Source organism: Carettochelys insculpta, chromosome 29 (genome assembly GCF_033958435.1).
Source record: "Carettochelys insculpta isolate YL-2023 chromosome 29, ASM3395843v1, whole genome shotgun sequence".
In the NCBI taxonomy this organism is placed as follows: Eukaryota; Metazoa; Chordata; order Testudines; family Carettochelyidae; genus Carettochelys; species Carettochelys insculpta.
Genome location: NC_134165.1, coordinates 12,314,783 through 12,331,289, shown reverse-complemented (window position 1 = coordinate 12,331,289; position 16,507 = coordinate 12,314,783). Strand labels below are relative to the sequence as shown.

Below are 16,507 nucleotides of genomic sequence, written 5' to 3'. Positions count from 1 at the left end.
GGCCCCCTTGCCAGGCTTCCCTCCCCCCCCCGTACCCAGCACTGTGGTTGGGAGCAGGGTGCTGGGACCAGAACTGCCACCGGGAGCCACAGAGAGACACGGAGACAGCTCGAGGCTGGGTGGTGCTCTCTCCCTGTCCTCTGTGGAGGCCGACTTGGGTCCCACCCCCAGGACGAGGGTGCATTAGGAGGAGCATTTTGAGCAGACCTACAGAAGTGGTTATTCCTCTTTATTCAGCACTGGTGAGGCCACATCTGGAATAGTGTGTCCAGTTTTGGGCCCCCCAGTATAAAAAGGATGTGGATGTGCTGGAGCAGGTTCAGTGGAGGGCAACAAAAATGATTAAGGGGCTGGAGCACAAGACCTATGAGGAGAGGCTGAGGGATTCGGGCTTGTTTAGTTTACAGAACAGAAGACTTAGAGGTGATTTAATAGCAGCCTTCAGCTTCCTGAAGGGGAGCTCTGAAGAGGAGGGTGAGAAACTGTTCTCAGTGGTGTCCGATGGCAGAACAAGGAGCAAAGGTCTGATGTTGCAGAGGGAGAGGTGTAGGTTGGATATTAGGAAAAACTACTTCACCAGGCGGGTGGTGAAGCATTAGAATGCGTTGCCTAGAGAGGTGGTGGAATCTCCATCCCTTGAGTTTTTTAAGTCCCAGCTTGACAAGGTCGTGGCTGGGACGACTTAGTGGGGTTGATCCTGCTTGAAGCAGGGGGCTGGACTAGACGACCTCCTGAGGTCCCTTCCAGGCCCAGGATTCTGTAGGACCACGGTCATGAGATTGAGGCCTTTTGTAATAATCCAAGATCCCATTCACCAGCAAGCTCAGTGCCCAGGGGTGTTTGGAGACAGGGAATTGGTTTGGCCCATCAACAGGGAAGGGGCACAAGAGTCAACTACCCCCAGTATCTGGTGATTCAGAAGGGCCGATAGCTCCTGGCGACCGCTACTGCTGGGGTAGCGGTTGGAGCCACAGGCCCTTAAAAACCACCACCGGAGCACCGAGTGGCATGCTCCAAGCGGCTCGGACAACTGCCAAGGGGAGGAGTCTGGGGCTGTGCGAAGGCCTAGTGGCCCCACCCTTTTCCCATTAGGCTCCGCCCCTTTCAGAAACTCAGAACTGGGCCTCCCATCCACACTGCCCACGGACCCGGTAATCCACGGGTCCCCCTGGGGCCCAGGCCTGGGAAATGGCCTTGGCATCGTGCCCCTGGACCGTCACACCGCCAGCATTCTGGCAGCGCCCCACAGGGTGCCTTTGTGACTCCCTCCCTCAACAGCTCTGGGCAACACTGATTGAAATGTTTGGTCCAGGCCTGAGCCAATCATCAAAGCTGAGCTGGTGCTGGATAGGGGAGCAGGAAAGGACAGTGAAAGCAAGGGAAACCTGGCTACTGGGACTCTGACAGGTGGATTCTCAGCTTCTCCTTACGCCTGAATGAGAAGAGGGGCAGGCGAAGCAGCTGGGGCAGCAGATGACCCGCGTTTATCATCACAAGAGAATATGCAAACGCTATGGGGGTGGGGTGGGAGATGCAGGGTTCCACCCTTGGCCCAGACTCCCCCAGAGTCCCAATAGCCCTGGTGATTAGGAAAGGCTCATCTCTTAAGGCACTTGTAAGCTGTGGAGGCTCGTCCAGTGGCCACTCAGTTGGTCAGGACATTTGATGTCTCCAACACCGTTTTTCCATCCCGGGTCTCGATTTTCTTGACCACGATGGCCTTCGACTTGAAAGCCGAGCTCTCTGGCGGGAGGGAATTCACGGCATAGCTGCTGCTCGAATATGAGCCGCTGTATCCTCCCCCGTAGCCACTGTATCCGCCGCTAACCCCACCTGGAGGGGAGGGGAGACAGAGAACCACTCAGGCCACGCAGGGAGCACAGGTGAGAGCCCAGTGCTAACTGCACAAACGGCTCAACCCACAGCCTAGGGATGCACGAGCCCACTCAGGCCTGAGGGCTGCAGACCCTGGAAGACCCATGGCTTGCTTTGATCCGGCCCCAGCTTGGAGTGCTGCCCCCCTCCCCACTCTTACACCAAATGAAAGGCAGTTACCTGAATAGCCAGTCTTCGTGGTCTGAATGCTCAGCTTTTGCATTCCGGACTCCAGCCTGCCAAGCAAAAGAGCGATCGGCGTTGAACAGAGATTGCGTGCAGAGAAGGACAAAGTGAGTGCCACGTGGTATGTGCAAGCCACTGTTAATATGTCATCTGAACAGCTCGTCTGTGTGTCCTAGACCCAATACTGCTAACAGTGGAGATTCTCTTTTGCTTCTATTAATAAGGGTCTGTTGCTTTTCAAGCAGAAGGATCTGGGTTCTTTCCCAGCTGCCCCCAGGAGCTTTTGGCCATCTGTCACCCGCTGGAAAGTTACCAGCAGGCAGCCCTGGATGGAGACAGCTTGTTACGAACATCATCCTCCTCACTTTTCAGATTAGCCACCGATCCAGCTGAGGCCGCCCAGTGCATCAGAAGCAAACGCAGGGCTAGAACCCAGGAGTTCCTGGCTCCTGGCCACCTGCATTAAATGCTAGACAAGGGGGTCTCAAGCAGGAGACTGTGCTGCAAAAATCAGGGAGTTGTGACCAGCATTCTCTGCAAGTTGACCCAGGAGGAATTCAGGTGCTGCCCCGCTGCTGGCTGTGGGCACTCTGCCATCAGTGTGTCTCCCTATTGGTGGTGCAGATCTACACTTGCCTTACCGCACTTAAAATGTATTCCGCACATGGATGGAAGAATAGTAACAGAGAGGAAGCCGTGCTAGTCTATACACTATCAAAACAAAAAGCAGTCAAGCAGCACTTTAAAGACTAGCAAAATGGTTTATTAGGTGATGAGCTTTCGTGGGACAGACCCACTTCTTCAGACCAGAGCCAGACCAGAACAGACTCAATATTTAAGGCACAGAGAACCAAAAACAGTAAGCAAGGAGGACAAATCAGAAAAAGATAATCAAGGTGAGCAAATCAGAGAGTGGAGGGGTGGGGGGGGGGGGGGAAGGTCAAGAATTAGATTGAGCCAAGTATGCAGACGAGCCCCTATAGTGACTCAAAGTTCCCATCATGATTTAAACCATGTGTTAATGTGCCGAATTTGAATATAAAAGTCAGCTCGTCCACTTCTGTTTCTCTCCTACAGGCAACCTCCCAACCTCATGAGGATCCTCACTAACAGGCACAGTCTACACCCCAGGAACACCAGTACTGGGACCTTTCCCTGCAACAAAGCCCGCTGGCAGCTTTGTCCACATATCTTCGCTGGAAATGCCATCACTGGACCTAACCAGGTTACTCACAGAATCACGGGCACTTTCTCATGCTCCTCTACTAACATCATATATGCCATCATGTGCCAACAATGCGCAGATGCTTTGTATATTGGACAGACTTCTAACTCCCTTAGACAAAGGGTCAACGGGCACAAAACAGACATCAAAACACTCCAGATCCACAAACCAGTTAGTCAACATTTTAATGCAATGGGGCATTCTGTCAACGACCTAAAGGTATGTGTGTTACTGAAGAGAAATTATCCCACCGTTTTGGAAACAGAAGTGGACCAGCTGACTTTTATATTCAAATTCGGCACATTAACACATGGTTTAAATCGTGATGGGAACTTTCTGAGTCACTATAGGGGCTCGTCTGCATACTTGGCTCAATCTAATTCTTGACCTTCCCCCCCCACCCCTCCACTCTCTGATTTGCTCACCTTGATTATCTTTGTCTGATTTGTCCTCCTTGCTTACTGTTTTTGGTTCTCTGTCTTAAATATTGAGTCTGTCCTGGTCTGGCTGTGGTCTGAAGAAGTGGGTCTGTCCCACGAAAGCTCATCACCTAAAACTATTTTGCTAGTCTTTAAAGTGCTACTTGACTGCTTTCTGTTTTGATGGATGGAAGAAGTTACACACCGGTCGTGACCAGCCTCCCCTTTTCCATATTTGGATGGGGGTCCCTGCATGGGAGGGGGGTTGGTGGCTCCCCACACTAGGCAGCACTGCCCCCTGCTGCCTCTCAGCAGTAAGCGCAAACTGCCTGTCAATCAGTCATGGATTATCGACCAACCCCTGACCCTGGAGTGATGGAGGATGGGGCATGTATGCTCCCTAAAGGACCAGCGGCCTCTCCTCAGCTCCACGCAGGTTCATCTGTGTGCGACCTGAGCCGTATTTTTTTAAACAAGGCTCAGCACGCAAAGGGTTAATCCACAGACCCTGCAAGTTCCAGCACCCAGGGTGGACTATTGTCCCCAGCTTTCTCATTGGTCGTCCCACTAGACAGAGGGACCAGCCACCCAATAGCGACGCACAATGCCTGCCGCCTCCCACCCACCTGTTCTCCTCTCCTTCCAGCAGCTTCCTGTAGGTGGCGATCTCAATATCCAGGGCCAGCTTGATGTTCATCAGCTCCTGGTACTCCCGCAGCTGGCGGGCCATCTCCTTCTTGGCTTGCTGCAGGGCTGCCTCCAGCTCGGCCAGCTTGGCCTTGGCATCTTTGATGGCCAGCTCGCCGCGCTCCTCCGCCTCAGCAATGGCCGCTTCCAGGTTGGCCCGCTGCAAAAAAAGAGGCCAGTTCAGAGTTCTCATACCCTGTTCAGACTTTGCTTCTCCAAAAGGCACATGAGCAAGTAAGGAAAAATCCCTCCGGGGGGAAAGGGCAGTCATAAGCGAAACACAAGAAGCCAATCTGCTGATCCATTCTGCACAGAGTAGAGGCCCTGACTGGAAGATCATGTCCAGTTCCAGGCGCCTCTTTGAAAAAAAAAAAAGAGGGAGAAATTGGAGAAGGTTCAAAGAAGAGCAACAAAAATGACTGAAGAGCTAGAAAACGAGAGGGATGACTGAAAGGACCGGGTTTGTTTAGTTTGGAAAAAGACGACTGGGAAGGGACATGGTAACAGCTTTCAAGTACTTAAGATGTTTCAAAGCGGAGGGAGAAAAATTATTCTCTTGAACCTCAAAAGGTAGAACAAGAAGCAAAGGGCTTAAACGGCAGCCAGGGAGGTTTAGGTTGGACAATAGGAAAAACAGGGTGGCTAACCACTGGAATAAATTGCCTGGAGATTCTACAACCTTCCCATCACCGGAAATATTTACGTGAATGTTAGACAGACATTTATCTGGGTTGGTCTAGATGGTGCTTGGTCTTGCCAGGAGGGCAGGGGACTGGATTTGATAACCACTCAAGGTCCCCTGTGGTTCTAGTATTCTTTGATACTGTGAAGCTGGTTACTGTCTACACTAGGGCTGCAAGCATCTCACAGCTACAGCCCGGAGAGCTGCAAAAGAAACTAGGTAAAGAGAAATTGACTACATAGATAGAGAGATCACCTAGACAAGAATCAGGGAGGTGAAAAAAGCAAGAAAAGCCAGACAAGCAGCCAGGGTCAAGAGGCAAAGACAGCCTGAGTTCTGTGATGCTACGCTAATTACATTAGCTGAAGAACTGGCCCAGAGACAGAGTATTAACCATGCCCACAAACCACAGCCACACGGCTTGGGCACACGTGTTGCACCACAGCTGTGAACCAAAACAAGGTGGATTGAGAGAGCTCTGTGGCCCAGCAAGCCAAGAGGGAACCCCTTCCCCCTAGGCCGGGGGGTAGGCACCATGCCCTCAAGCACCTGCAAAAGGGCCCCAGGCTCTGGTGATGTTAGCAGTGGTTTCTGACCTGGCCTTTCAGACTATCGATCTCCGACTGGAGCCGGTGGATCATCCTGTTGAGCTCGTTGATCTCAGTCTTGGTGTTACGCAGGTCGTCTCCGTGCTTCCCTGCCACCTCTTTGATCTCCTCGTACTGCGGGGGAAGGAGAGAGACGAGGGATTACAAAGAGCACAACGCATGCAGTGCCCTCCGCTGTGCCCCCCTCACGCATACGGGACCCAGGCTGTAATTTAGGGAGATCCCATAAGGGAAGAGATGGCAACCCAGGCTGGGAGCTAGAGACACACAGGGTTTGTCTGCATTCAACAGCTATCTCAATCAGAAAATCCCCTTTGTCACCATCACAGATGACTCCTGGCTCTTTACCACTGGGGAAAGATTAGAAACAGGTCACAGCTCTGCTCTGGAAGGGTTTGTTTTCAGCTGCTTTAATCAGCTGTAAAAATTTGCTATGCAAGTTAGCCAAGCCATGGGAAGAGGCCGGTGTAATTTCACGTCCCCTTCAGTCAAATCCTTCTCCCATGGAAGAAGTAGGGTTTTGCAAGGCCAGATTAAACTCCACGTGTCAGGGATGAAAGCCTGAAGGAAATTGGAATGACAGCCTCTACCATGCTCTGTTTAGAAAGCTGCATGCATCATGCTAGGCAAATTGCTGGCAGCTCTGCAGTTAAGCGGTGGAAGAAACAGTGTTGAATTTCTCCGTGCAAAAGTCACAGCACAACTTCCGCAGGGAGTGGAGTAGCAGGGGTCCTGCAGGCCAGGCAGATTACGGGGTGCGAGCTGGAAGGGAGGACAGGGCTAACAACGGGGTGCTGCCAGGTGGCACAGGGGTAAGGCAGGAGCTGCGTGGGATCCCAAGACAGGATTGTCAGGAGGTGGGGCAACTATCCACGGGGTGTGGGACATTCTCGCCATTCCTGCTAGCACTACAGGAAGCTTGGGAGATGTTTTTCCCACTCTTAATTGCAGGGGAGGGAGTATAATTTAGTACCTTGGATAAACAAGAAAATCCAGGTCTGGGCTTTCATGTCAGTGTGGACTGGATTCTAGCAACTGCCTATTTAATTCCCCTCTTCTTGCCAGGACACGTTTGCTCCTTACAAGCCACTGTCTAGAGTTATCAACCAGTTTGGCGTTAAACGTTGCCGGTGATGGAGCTTCCCCAGGAGATGAGGTGCTGTTACCGGGTTTTAGGGCAAATGGGCAAAAGGTTGTTGCAGCTTCCGCCCTAAGTTTGCACCAACTCTTATGTCAAGTGAAGCGTGGAATGAAAGCTGGTGATTCACTGAATCTGTTGAGGCTGCTTATGTGTTCATGCATTGAGTTATAAGCATTGGCTCTGGGCCTGTATTTGAAGCTTTAGTTGCTGGGAGGCCACTCTAGGAGGTGTGCCAGCCTACTGGGAAAGGGATCCTAGGTCAGGTGAAGCTGTACTGGATGGAGGAAGGACCTGCTCAGATTCCAATCAACGTCTGAGGAGTTTGACTGTGAACGTGCGACTGAACAGAGGCGATGGCCAATTGCCTAAAAAGGACATGGACGGGTGACCTGCTCATGGGACAGGCTCCATCTCCAACGTGCTTCCGCACTGGGAAGAACAGCGGAATTCCCTCCGCACAGGCAAGGATATCAGAGGACCCTGAAGTTCCTCCATCTTGGTCTTCAGTCTAGCTCATCACTTCAGGAGCAACTCTGCTAGGAACTGAGCACAGAAGGATTGCTGACCCCACCTAACAAACGATGAACTCTAGACACTTTCAAGATAGCAGCCTAGTCCATCTGCTGCAGCCTGCATCAAGAACTTTGACTGATGTTTGTAACTGGGATTGCTTTAACAATGTTACTCTCAACCTATTCTTTTTTTATTAATAAAGCTTGAGATTCTAAGGGATTGGCCCTGTGTGCTTTTTTGAGTAAGACCTGAGATATGCATTGACTGGAGAATGCGGCTTGTCCCTTGGGACTGGAAGAACCTGTTTGGATTTGGCGAGATTGGTTTTTATAACCTCTCATCTGCATAGAAGGGCCACTAGTCATGGCACAAGGGAAGCTGGAGAGTCTGGGGGAATTGCTTGTGGGACTTCTTGCTGGCCAGTGTGGCACCTGAAGTGCTCTGTGAAACGGGTTTGGTGCCTTATAGCAGAGGATCCTCGGTCTTGGGTTGTAACTAGCCCTGTTTTAAGCAATTTGCCCTGCAATGGTGCCTAGAAAAATCTCCATTACAGATGATTCTACTGCCTCAGAGCTCAGGGCTAGGTTGCTTGTATCCCATTTTGGGTGGTTTGGTCAATTCATCCCCAAAGCTGGAGCAGGCTCCCTGTGGAGAAGGCCTGTGGCCCATGCTATGCAGGAAGGACACACAGTGATTCCTTCTGGCCTGACCATCTGGGAACGCCTGACCCAGCTGTGACAGATGCAGCAGTCCCCTATCATAGCCTTGGAAGGACTTTACTCAGGTCACGCGTGGGTCTCTTTGGAGCCCATTGCATCAAGTACAAAGTATTATTGGAGAACTGGCGGTCACATCTCCAGAGGGGAAAGGCGCCCAATATAAGCCCTGAGGTGGGGGATCATAAGCTGCCATGCATCAGATGGGCAGGACCTTTGTTTGTCCCCGGTGGTAAACGGGTGCTAAGAAATACCTGCGGAGAGGGGAATGCAAATTCCCTCCTCCAGCCTCAGCCTTCTGTAGCTACATCATGAGGAGGGACACAGGCTGCTGATCTGAAGACCAAAAGCCTCTGGCTGCACAGGTGCTGAGTCCAGAGGTGCTCCAAAGCTGGAGAGCCCATGAAAAATACAGCGGGTGTTCACTACCCACCAGCAGTCCCACCCAGCGGCACCTCCCCAGAGGAAGTAGAAGGTCAGCACCTAGACCCAGATATATGCAGGAGACACCGACTTCTTCCTGCCTGTGCTTAGTCTAAAGCAGCCATGACTTTGTTAGCCCAGAAGAGCTCCTTGGCTGGCCTTTGAGGACGGACTCTCCCAGATGCCTGTGGGAGTTCCCTCTGGTGACCTGATTAGCAGGCAGGTCGGTTGGAATAGGTTCTCTCTGGAATGCTTTCACCTGAATACACAGGGTTGCTTAGAGAGCTGGGGGAAACCTGTAACCATGGGCAACCCCTCTGTTCAGAAGACTTTGACGCGCCAGCAAAGCACGGATTCCGGCCTGTCTGAAGCACTCTGGTTCCCTGGGAAATAGCACCAGAGGTGGGAAAAGTACCCAAAAAGTTACGTGAGTAAAAGCGCAGCTGCTTACACTTATGGATACCTGAGTACAATAAAGACATGACGTGCATTTGTGCCTGTGTGCTCACGCATGCGAGTGTACTTTCACTCAAGCAGAAGTAGTACTACTCAAGTAGTTTTCCAGAGTGGCACTGGCAACTTGTACTTAAGTACATTCCCACCACCCAGCAGCTACACTTTTGCTCAAGTAACTTTGGGGGTACTTTTTCCACCTCTCAATAGCACAGTGTGGGCAGGGGCTGGGCAGCTTAGGAAGCTCCATTGGGAAGAGAAGTGTCTTCCTCCCACGAGACGTGACAGCCAAGGACGCAGGAGTTAAGGGTGGATGCCTTTGCTGCAGCACAGAAGGTGCATACAGGCACAGCAGCTGTGAACGGAGACACCAGCCACTAGAGGGAGACGACAACCTCACACCTTGTTTGAGAACAGCACACGCATATGGAAGTGGCACCTGCCTGTACTGCAAGAGATGCCTCACCAGCCAGGTGGAGCAGGACAGCTGCCCCCTAGCAGATGTTCCCACAGGCAATGGCCCCATGCCCTGCCCTCCCCTAGTCAAGGACGGCCAGAGTCCATAGGGGCTCAGAGACAAGGCCAGTCGCCTCCCCAGCAGCTCACCTTGGACTTGTACATGTTCTCGGCCTCTGCCCGGCTCCTGTTGGCCATCTCCTCATACTGTGCTCTGACCTCAGCGATGATGCTGTCCAGGTCCAGCTGGCGGTTGTTGTCGATGGTCAGGATCACAGAGGTGTCATTGATCTGGGCCTGCAGCTCACGCAGCTCCTGGGTGTGGGTGGGGGAACGTAAGGATTATCCGTCACTGCAGAGCATGGAGAACTCCGTATGCCTGCCAGCACGCCCAGTGCTCCGTTCCCTGACTAGGGCGACCATATTTCACGTTCCCAAATAGGAAACGCTGCGGAAGGATGGGGCAGGGACAGCAGCCGCTGCTGCCGTTCGGCTGCCCAGCTCGGAAGCCTGCGCTGCCAGCAGCAGTGCAGAAGTCAAAGGGCCAATACCCTGCCATGCCACCCTCACCTCCAGAGGTGAGAAAAGTACCCCAAAAGTTACTGGAGTAAAAGTGCAGCTGCTTGTGGGGTGTACTTAAGTACACATTCCTAGTGTCCCTCTAGGAAAGTACTTCAGTAAAAGTACACATCACATCTAGTTTGTACTCGAGTATCCAGGTGTGAACGCAGCTGCACTTTTACTCAAGTAACTTGTGGGGTACTTTGTCCATCTCTGCTCACTTTTCCCAGTGGCAGCGCTGCCTTCAGAGCTGCGGACCCAGCCAGCAGCTGCTGCTGCTTTCAAGGCACTCGGCTCTGCAGGCAGCGCAGAAGGCCATACCCAACTCTAGCAGTGATTCATATCGCTAAATCCACCTGGACAGAAATCAGAGGACCAATGGTAACACTGTCCCAGACTTATCCTGCCACTGAATCCACTGGGCTGTTGCCCATAGCCGTCTGAGATCCCCCTCCTTCCAAACCCCAACGTCAAAGGGCTGGGGGCAGGAGCAGATGCTGTGGGATTGATGGCCTGGCTATCCGTGGCTGGGGAGAGTCACCCTGCACCAGTTCCCTCTCATCTTTTCCACCGAGGGCTTCCACGTGTGAAATAATGTTTTTAATGTGCACCAAGGCATGTGTCAATCTGCACCACCCATAGAAACCAGAACTCTCTGGGCGCTCTGCTAGTCCCCTGGCTGGTCTCTCCATTTTACAGGGAACACTGCTGTGCACCCAGTATGCAAATATAACCCATGCATCAAGTGGGTGTGGTTCACTGTCCCATGTACTGGCACCTAGACCCCTTACACAGAAAGGCTTCCACAGCCTTAGCCAAGAGCCGGCTGGCTTTTAGCTCATACTGTAGTGGCTTCGGCACTAAGCTCCAGGGGTCCCAGGTTTGAGCCGCCTGTGGGCGGTCACACAAACACAGCCCAGCCCTTTGAAAGATGCCTCATCCCCTGCAGGAAAACACTTGTCTTTGTTCTTTGCAGAAGCTCGGCACTCTTCAACGCGATTCCCCTGGCGGAGCAGGAAAGAATTAAAAAGGCCAGGGCCTCCTGGCAGACATCACCGACCTCCTCATACAGCTGCCTCAGGAAGTTGATCTCGTCCGTTAGGCTTTCCAGACGGGACTCCAGCTCCACCTTGTTCATGTAGGCCTCGTCCACGTCCTAGAGGAACAGAGCACAGACCCCAGTAAAGAGATCTGGCCCCGTCCGCCCAGGGTGCCCAGCCAAGTCCAAGAGCAGCATGAACTCACCTTCTTCAGCAGGACAAATTCGTTCTCCTTCTCCGTACGGCGATTGATTTCATCCTCATACCTGCAGGGGAGGGGGGGGGAGAGAACAGTCAAGTCTGTGGCGGGGCTGGGACATCATTCTCTGATGGGCGCTATGAAGCCATAGCGACCATCGGGGGGCGGGGGGCAGGCAGAGAGACTCATCTGAAGGATGCCCCGAGGGAGGGAGATGCCTAACCCACCATCCACCAGCCCTGGAAGGCAAAAGGACGGGATGGGTTTGGGAAACCGCACAGAGCCTTTTGCCCAGGTGCGGTGGGATTGTCCAGTGGAGCCCACACGTCGTGATGGAGGAAGACCCCCCAATGATGCCCATCACCCAAAGAAATACCTGCTCCCTGCCCCGTCCCCAGGAGAAGGTCTCTGTGCAGGGAAGCAAGGGGCACACAAGCCGGGCAGATGTTGATAACCTGGCCAGAGCCAATGAACACCCCGAAGGAGGTGGCATGCCAGCAACGGAGATAGCCTCCTTGGACTATAATCCTGGGATGTAACCTCAGGCCTCAGTGTGGCTGGGGTTTGTACCCCACAAGGGGCAAAGTGTGGGGGTACAAAGGGGGTCCCAGGCACACACCCCCCCCGCAGCATCCACCCCTCCTCTGCTCCCCATCAGCACCATGCCACTTCCGGGGCAGGAGGACTGCTCCTGCCTCTCAGGCCACACAGGGCAGGGGGCAGACCCTGGGCACACAGCCCATGCCCCCCCGAGAACAGGAAGGTGCCCCCTCACTGGCCTCTGCTGCACTCACTTATTCTTGAAGTCCTCCACCAGGGCCTGCATGTTGCTTAGCTCGGCCTCCAGCCGGAGCTTTTCCTGGCCCATGCCGTCCAGCTGCCTGCGCAGGTTGCTGATGTATGCCTCGAACAAGCTGTTCATGTTGCTGCGGGTCGTCTTCCGGCCCTGCAGCAGCTCCCACTTGGTCTCCAGCATCTTGTTTTGCTGCTCCAGGAAGCGGACCTGAGACCGGGGTGGGGAGACAGAGCTCAGGGGCCGTGGATAGGGGAAGGGGAGGCAGGAAATCTCCTGCCGGGATAATTACAGCCTGGCCTGGAGGGTTTCTTCCCACTCGTGCTCCAGAAGTCACCCACCAACCTCCCATTTGGGCCTGATCATCATGCGTGGATCAGAAGCATCTCCACTCAAGTCAATGGAGTTCCCCGGTAGAATCAGCTGTCAGGGAAAAGACAATATGGCCCTTCTCCATTCATATGGATCCAAGTCCTCCAGTTCCTCTTGGGTAAATCATCCCTAGAGGTTTTTAAGTCCTGGCTGGACAAGGTCCTGGCTGGGATGACTTAGTGGGGGTTGATTCTGCTTGAAGCAGGGGGCTGGACTAGGTGACCTCCTGAGGTCCCGTCCAGCCCTAGGATTCTATGGTTCCAGGCCTTTGGACGTACGTGCAATCACCCCCAGGCAGACTTGAACCTGGGACCTTTCAAGCTTAATTCAGGAACCTCTGCAGTCTGAGTGAAAAGGAACCTGGTTCTCAGCCAAGGCTGTAAAGCAGCCCCACCCCTTCCATGTGAGTGGTCTCGGGGGCACTACACAGCACAGGGAATCACACCTAGGTATGTGGGTTGCACGTGCCCCATTTACTTCAATGGGAGACGAGTCCTGATATCCAAAGGCGTTATTTTCCCTGGCCAGCCCAACTCTGCCCTCCAAGTAAATCCAGAGTCACTCCATTAACTTCAGTGGAGTGACTCTGGATTTACACCATGATAACGAAGGGCAGAATCTGGCCCTAAATAAGTTGCGGTTGATTTTATTTACTTGAAGGCCCATTTTCCCTGCCCCAGGGGTGTAAAGCAGCCTCAGTGACAAGCCCAATAAAATAAGGGGACGTCGCTCTGTGGTAAAGGGTTTGGCCCTTGCTGTGATTTTCTCTAACAAAATAGTAGTGACCATTGGGGAGGCGTAAAGAGATGCAGCAGGGAGGTCAGACAGCAGGAGAACAATCACAAAGGCTGGGAGGACCCGGGGGGGGGGGGGGGGGAGGGCTTGTCTACATTACAGATACCTCCATCAAGACTGATGCAGACCCCTTAACAGAGGCACATCCACCCTCAGCGCACTGCAGGGTTTACACCAGAGTCACCTGATGTGATCCATTCCCAAAGCCCACCTCCTCCACACGGGACCCGTGCCAGGCATGTGACAGAATCGTAGCATCGCTGGGAAACAGGCACCACAAAGTTAATTGGCATCACTCCAGAGTCACTCCACTTCACCCTAAACCAGAGTCACTCCACTTCACCGTAAAGCAAAGGGGTTTCCCTTGAGCAGGCTTCCACCTTAACCGACATGGGAAGGGGTGAACAGAAGAGCCCCAGAGCTAGGAGTCACTGCTATGGCTTGAGCAAGCCATAGGCAAGGCTGTCACAACTCATTCCCTCCGCGGCTGGCACGAGCTGCAGGCAGAGGTGGGGAAAGTACCCAAAAAGGTCACTTCTGGACTCTTGAGTACAATAAAGCTCTGCCATGTGTACTTTTACTCAAGTAGTTTTCCAGAGGGGCGGCGGTGACTTGTACTTAAGTACACCCCCTAGCAGTTCAAGTAACTTTTTGGGTACTTTTCCCACCTCTGGCTGCAGGGAAGCGGGGCGACAGGTAACACACACACCCACAACAACTGGCACAGGAACCGCAGGTAAGGCTCCCAGGCCTACAATTTCTACTGAACCCATGATGGCAAGACTCCAGAGCCACTGAAGCCCATGGGAGCTTTAGCAGTGGGAGATCAGTAGGTTAAGCTGGCCAAAGGTCCCCTCCAGTTCTCTGAGATGTATATATTCATATATAAGCAATCAGCCCTGCTGAGAACCAGGGATGCTACTGCAGCTGGAGCACACATGCAAAAAGCTGTCGTGTGTGGTTGAACCCAGGGTGTGATGCAGCCCTCCTGGCTGTGGTGTGTGACCCAGGAGTAACATCATGGAAGGTAATGGAGTAACAAAGGCACCAGTGGAGAAGAATCAGTCACATTGGGTTGGCCACCAGGGTAACCGGTCACTAGGTGTCCCAGAAGAAGGAATGCAACCTGGATGGGAATTCTCTGCATTCCTACACAGTCAGGGCTAGGGGGCACAAGAGGATGGGTAACAGCCCCTGAGCCAAAGGAGTGGCCTGGACCCTTGGACTCCAGGAGGGCTGGGACTGGTAGAGGCCTGCAACAGTCCCTGCCAACAGCCCAGCCCGAGATAAGGAGAGGTAAACACAGCCTTTGCTAACAGGCAATAAACCCTGATTGTTTAAATCCAGGCCTGACAGAGCTGCCCCAGAACAGAGGGGTGGGGAGGGGTGGGAGGGCCTTGGGGTGAGATTGTCCCAGTGCCTTTAGCTGAGCATTTCCTCCAGCTGGGGGTGTTTGAATCCCAATGCGGGGGAACCAGCCTCTGAAGCAAAAAGCCTTGTTAGGGCTCAGCAGGGACTGCCTGTGGGGCAAGGACAAACACCCAGCCCCTTTCAGCTGGGCACACTGAGCAGACCCTGCTAGGCCAGGGAGTCAGATGCTGGTGCGACAGGGACCACTATGCCACAGCCATGCACCGGGAAGGAGAGAAGTAGTCTGGGTGCATGCAAGGGATGGTGGGAGCAGAGGGCAGGCAAACACAGCCAGGGGGTCCCCTCAGGCTCCTCCCAGCTGAACTAGCTCAGGATTCCTCCAGCTGTTGTATTTTAGGCTCCAGTGTTTCAGCAGCCTCTGTTTTCGGATAACCCCAGGAGCCAACCCCCTGCAGCACCCGCTGCTTTCAGCAGGAGCTGCAGGTGCCTGGCACCCTTTGAAGCCGGCCACCAAGAAACTGCCCCGCATTTTGGTAGCTTCTTGGGCTGGAACTAGATTTAGACCTCAGCCCCAGCTGTTCCCATTCAGAGAGAGATTCCTCTCCCAGTTCCCACTCCCAGATCCCCCAGTCCTTTGCAAGGTGGCACCTCCCCCATAGCTGCCCTCCAGTGCCAATGCTTTGATAGCTGCCCAGGGGCCTGTATTGGCAGATGTCCCATCCCTTGGTGCCTCTAGTCCTGTTCCACTCCACTCCCCCGCCGTAGGGAGAGGGGCTTTTCCACCCCACCAAGCAGCTCGGGGAAGGGAAAAAAAATCCTTTGTAATAGACAAATTTTCTCGACATTCTCCTGCACCTGTAGGAGGAGCCTTTGGCTCAGGAGTGGCTCAGCCGGGTCTGATCTGGCTACAGAACCCTGCCGATTCCCGGCTTGATGGCAGTGATATGGGCTAGCAAGTTCCTGCTCCCCTTTCATGGGGCCTGGCGGAGAGAGGTTACCCCAAGACCTTGACTGCACCCACAGCCATACCCTACTCGGCTCCTTGTGGGTTGCCTCGGGTGTCACTGAGCCTGGAAAAACTGGACTTTCTCCTTCCAGTGACAGCCGTATCAGGTTGACTTTTGCCCATCCCTAAGGAATACACCCAACTCCCCTCCCTGCCAGCCCGGCTCCGCGGACACCTGCCCTACTCACCTTGTCGATGAAAGAGGCGAATTTGTTGTTGAGGACCTTGATTTGCTCCTTCTCCTGCGCCCGCACCTGGTGGAAGGAGGGGTCGATCTCCAGGTTGAGGGGGGACAACAGGCTCTGGTTGACATTGACGGCGGTGATCCCACCCCCGACACCTGCTGTGTAGCCCAGGGCTGGTCCCCGCAGGCCACCGGCTCCAAACCGGCTCCCACCATAGCTGGAGTAGGATGAGCTGATCCTGGGGCCACCCCCGTGCCCAGAGGTGTAGGAACGGCTGCTGAAGGCACGGGGGGCACCAGAGGTGGTGCTCCTGTAGGTTTTTGTGGTTATTTTGACAGACATTTTGGACAGGCTGGAACAGACAGACAAGAAACACTGGTTGGACCAGGCCAGAAGTTGGAGGAAGAGCTCTGAAGGCTGAGTGTGGAACAGGGTGTGGGCAGACTTATATACCAGACCATCAGGGGGCGGGGATTAGATGCCTGGAGCACTGACTGGCTGCAGGCTACTGGAGGGGCGGGGCTACCACAGAGGAAGGCCAACACCTGTTCTTTCCACCTCCTTAACTCTTTCAAAGCCAGGGAGGGGAAACCCAAGGCATGGGACCTGCCCCAGGAAGCTTGCGAGACTGGACTTCTCTCGGGGCTGTTGTGTTCTGGCAAAAATACCAGCGGGGGGCAGCAGCCACATGAACTCAGCCCAGAGAGAGAAAGAAATACAACTTTCTGGCCAGCTTCTGGTCTGTTCCACCAGGTTAAACCTGGCACCAGGCATAGCAGACTAAGCTAGTACACAGGGCCC

At 53.7% G+C, this 16,507-nt stretch overlaps 1 protein-coding gene across 1 annotated transcript; it reads right to left on the bottom strand.

Moving 5' to 3' along the window:
- Nucleotides 1-389: 389 nt before the first annotated feature.
- On the bottom strand, nucleotides 390-16,109 carry LOC142002932 (keratin, type II cytoskeletal 8-like). The gene is made up of 9 exons (XM_074979445.1): nucleotides 15,710-16,109; nucleotides 11,979-12,187; nucleotides 11,191-11,251; nucleotides 11,006-11,101; nucleotides 9,535-9,699; nucleotides 5,671-5,796; nucleotides 4,332-4,552; nucleotides 2,056-2,111; nucleotides 390-1,833 (listed from the first exon to the last, which is right to left on the bottom strand). Exons 1-9 carry the CDS (start codon nucleotides 16,046-16,048, stop codon nucleotides 1,646-1,648), a joined length of 1,461 nt encoding a protein of 486 aa, XP_074835546.1. The 5' UTR covers nucleotides 16,049-16,109; the 3' UTR covers nucleotides 390-1,645.
- Between the last annotated feature and the right edge of the window lie 398 nt (nucleotides 16,110-16,507).

Coding starts and splice junctions, on each gene's coding strand:
- LOC142002932 (XM_074979445.1), bottom strand. CDS start 16,048: ATGTCTGTCAAAATAACCACAAAAACCTACAGGAGCACCACCTCTGGT. Junction 11,252..11,978: donor GTGGAGGACTTCAAGAATAA/GTGAGTGCAGCA, acceptor CCTCCCCTGCAG/GTATGAGGATGAAATCAATC. Junction 1,834..2,055: donor CACGAAGACTGGCTATTCAG/GTAACTGCCTTT, acceptor CCTCCCCTCCAG/GTGGGGTTAGCGGCGGATAC.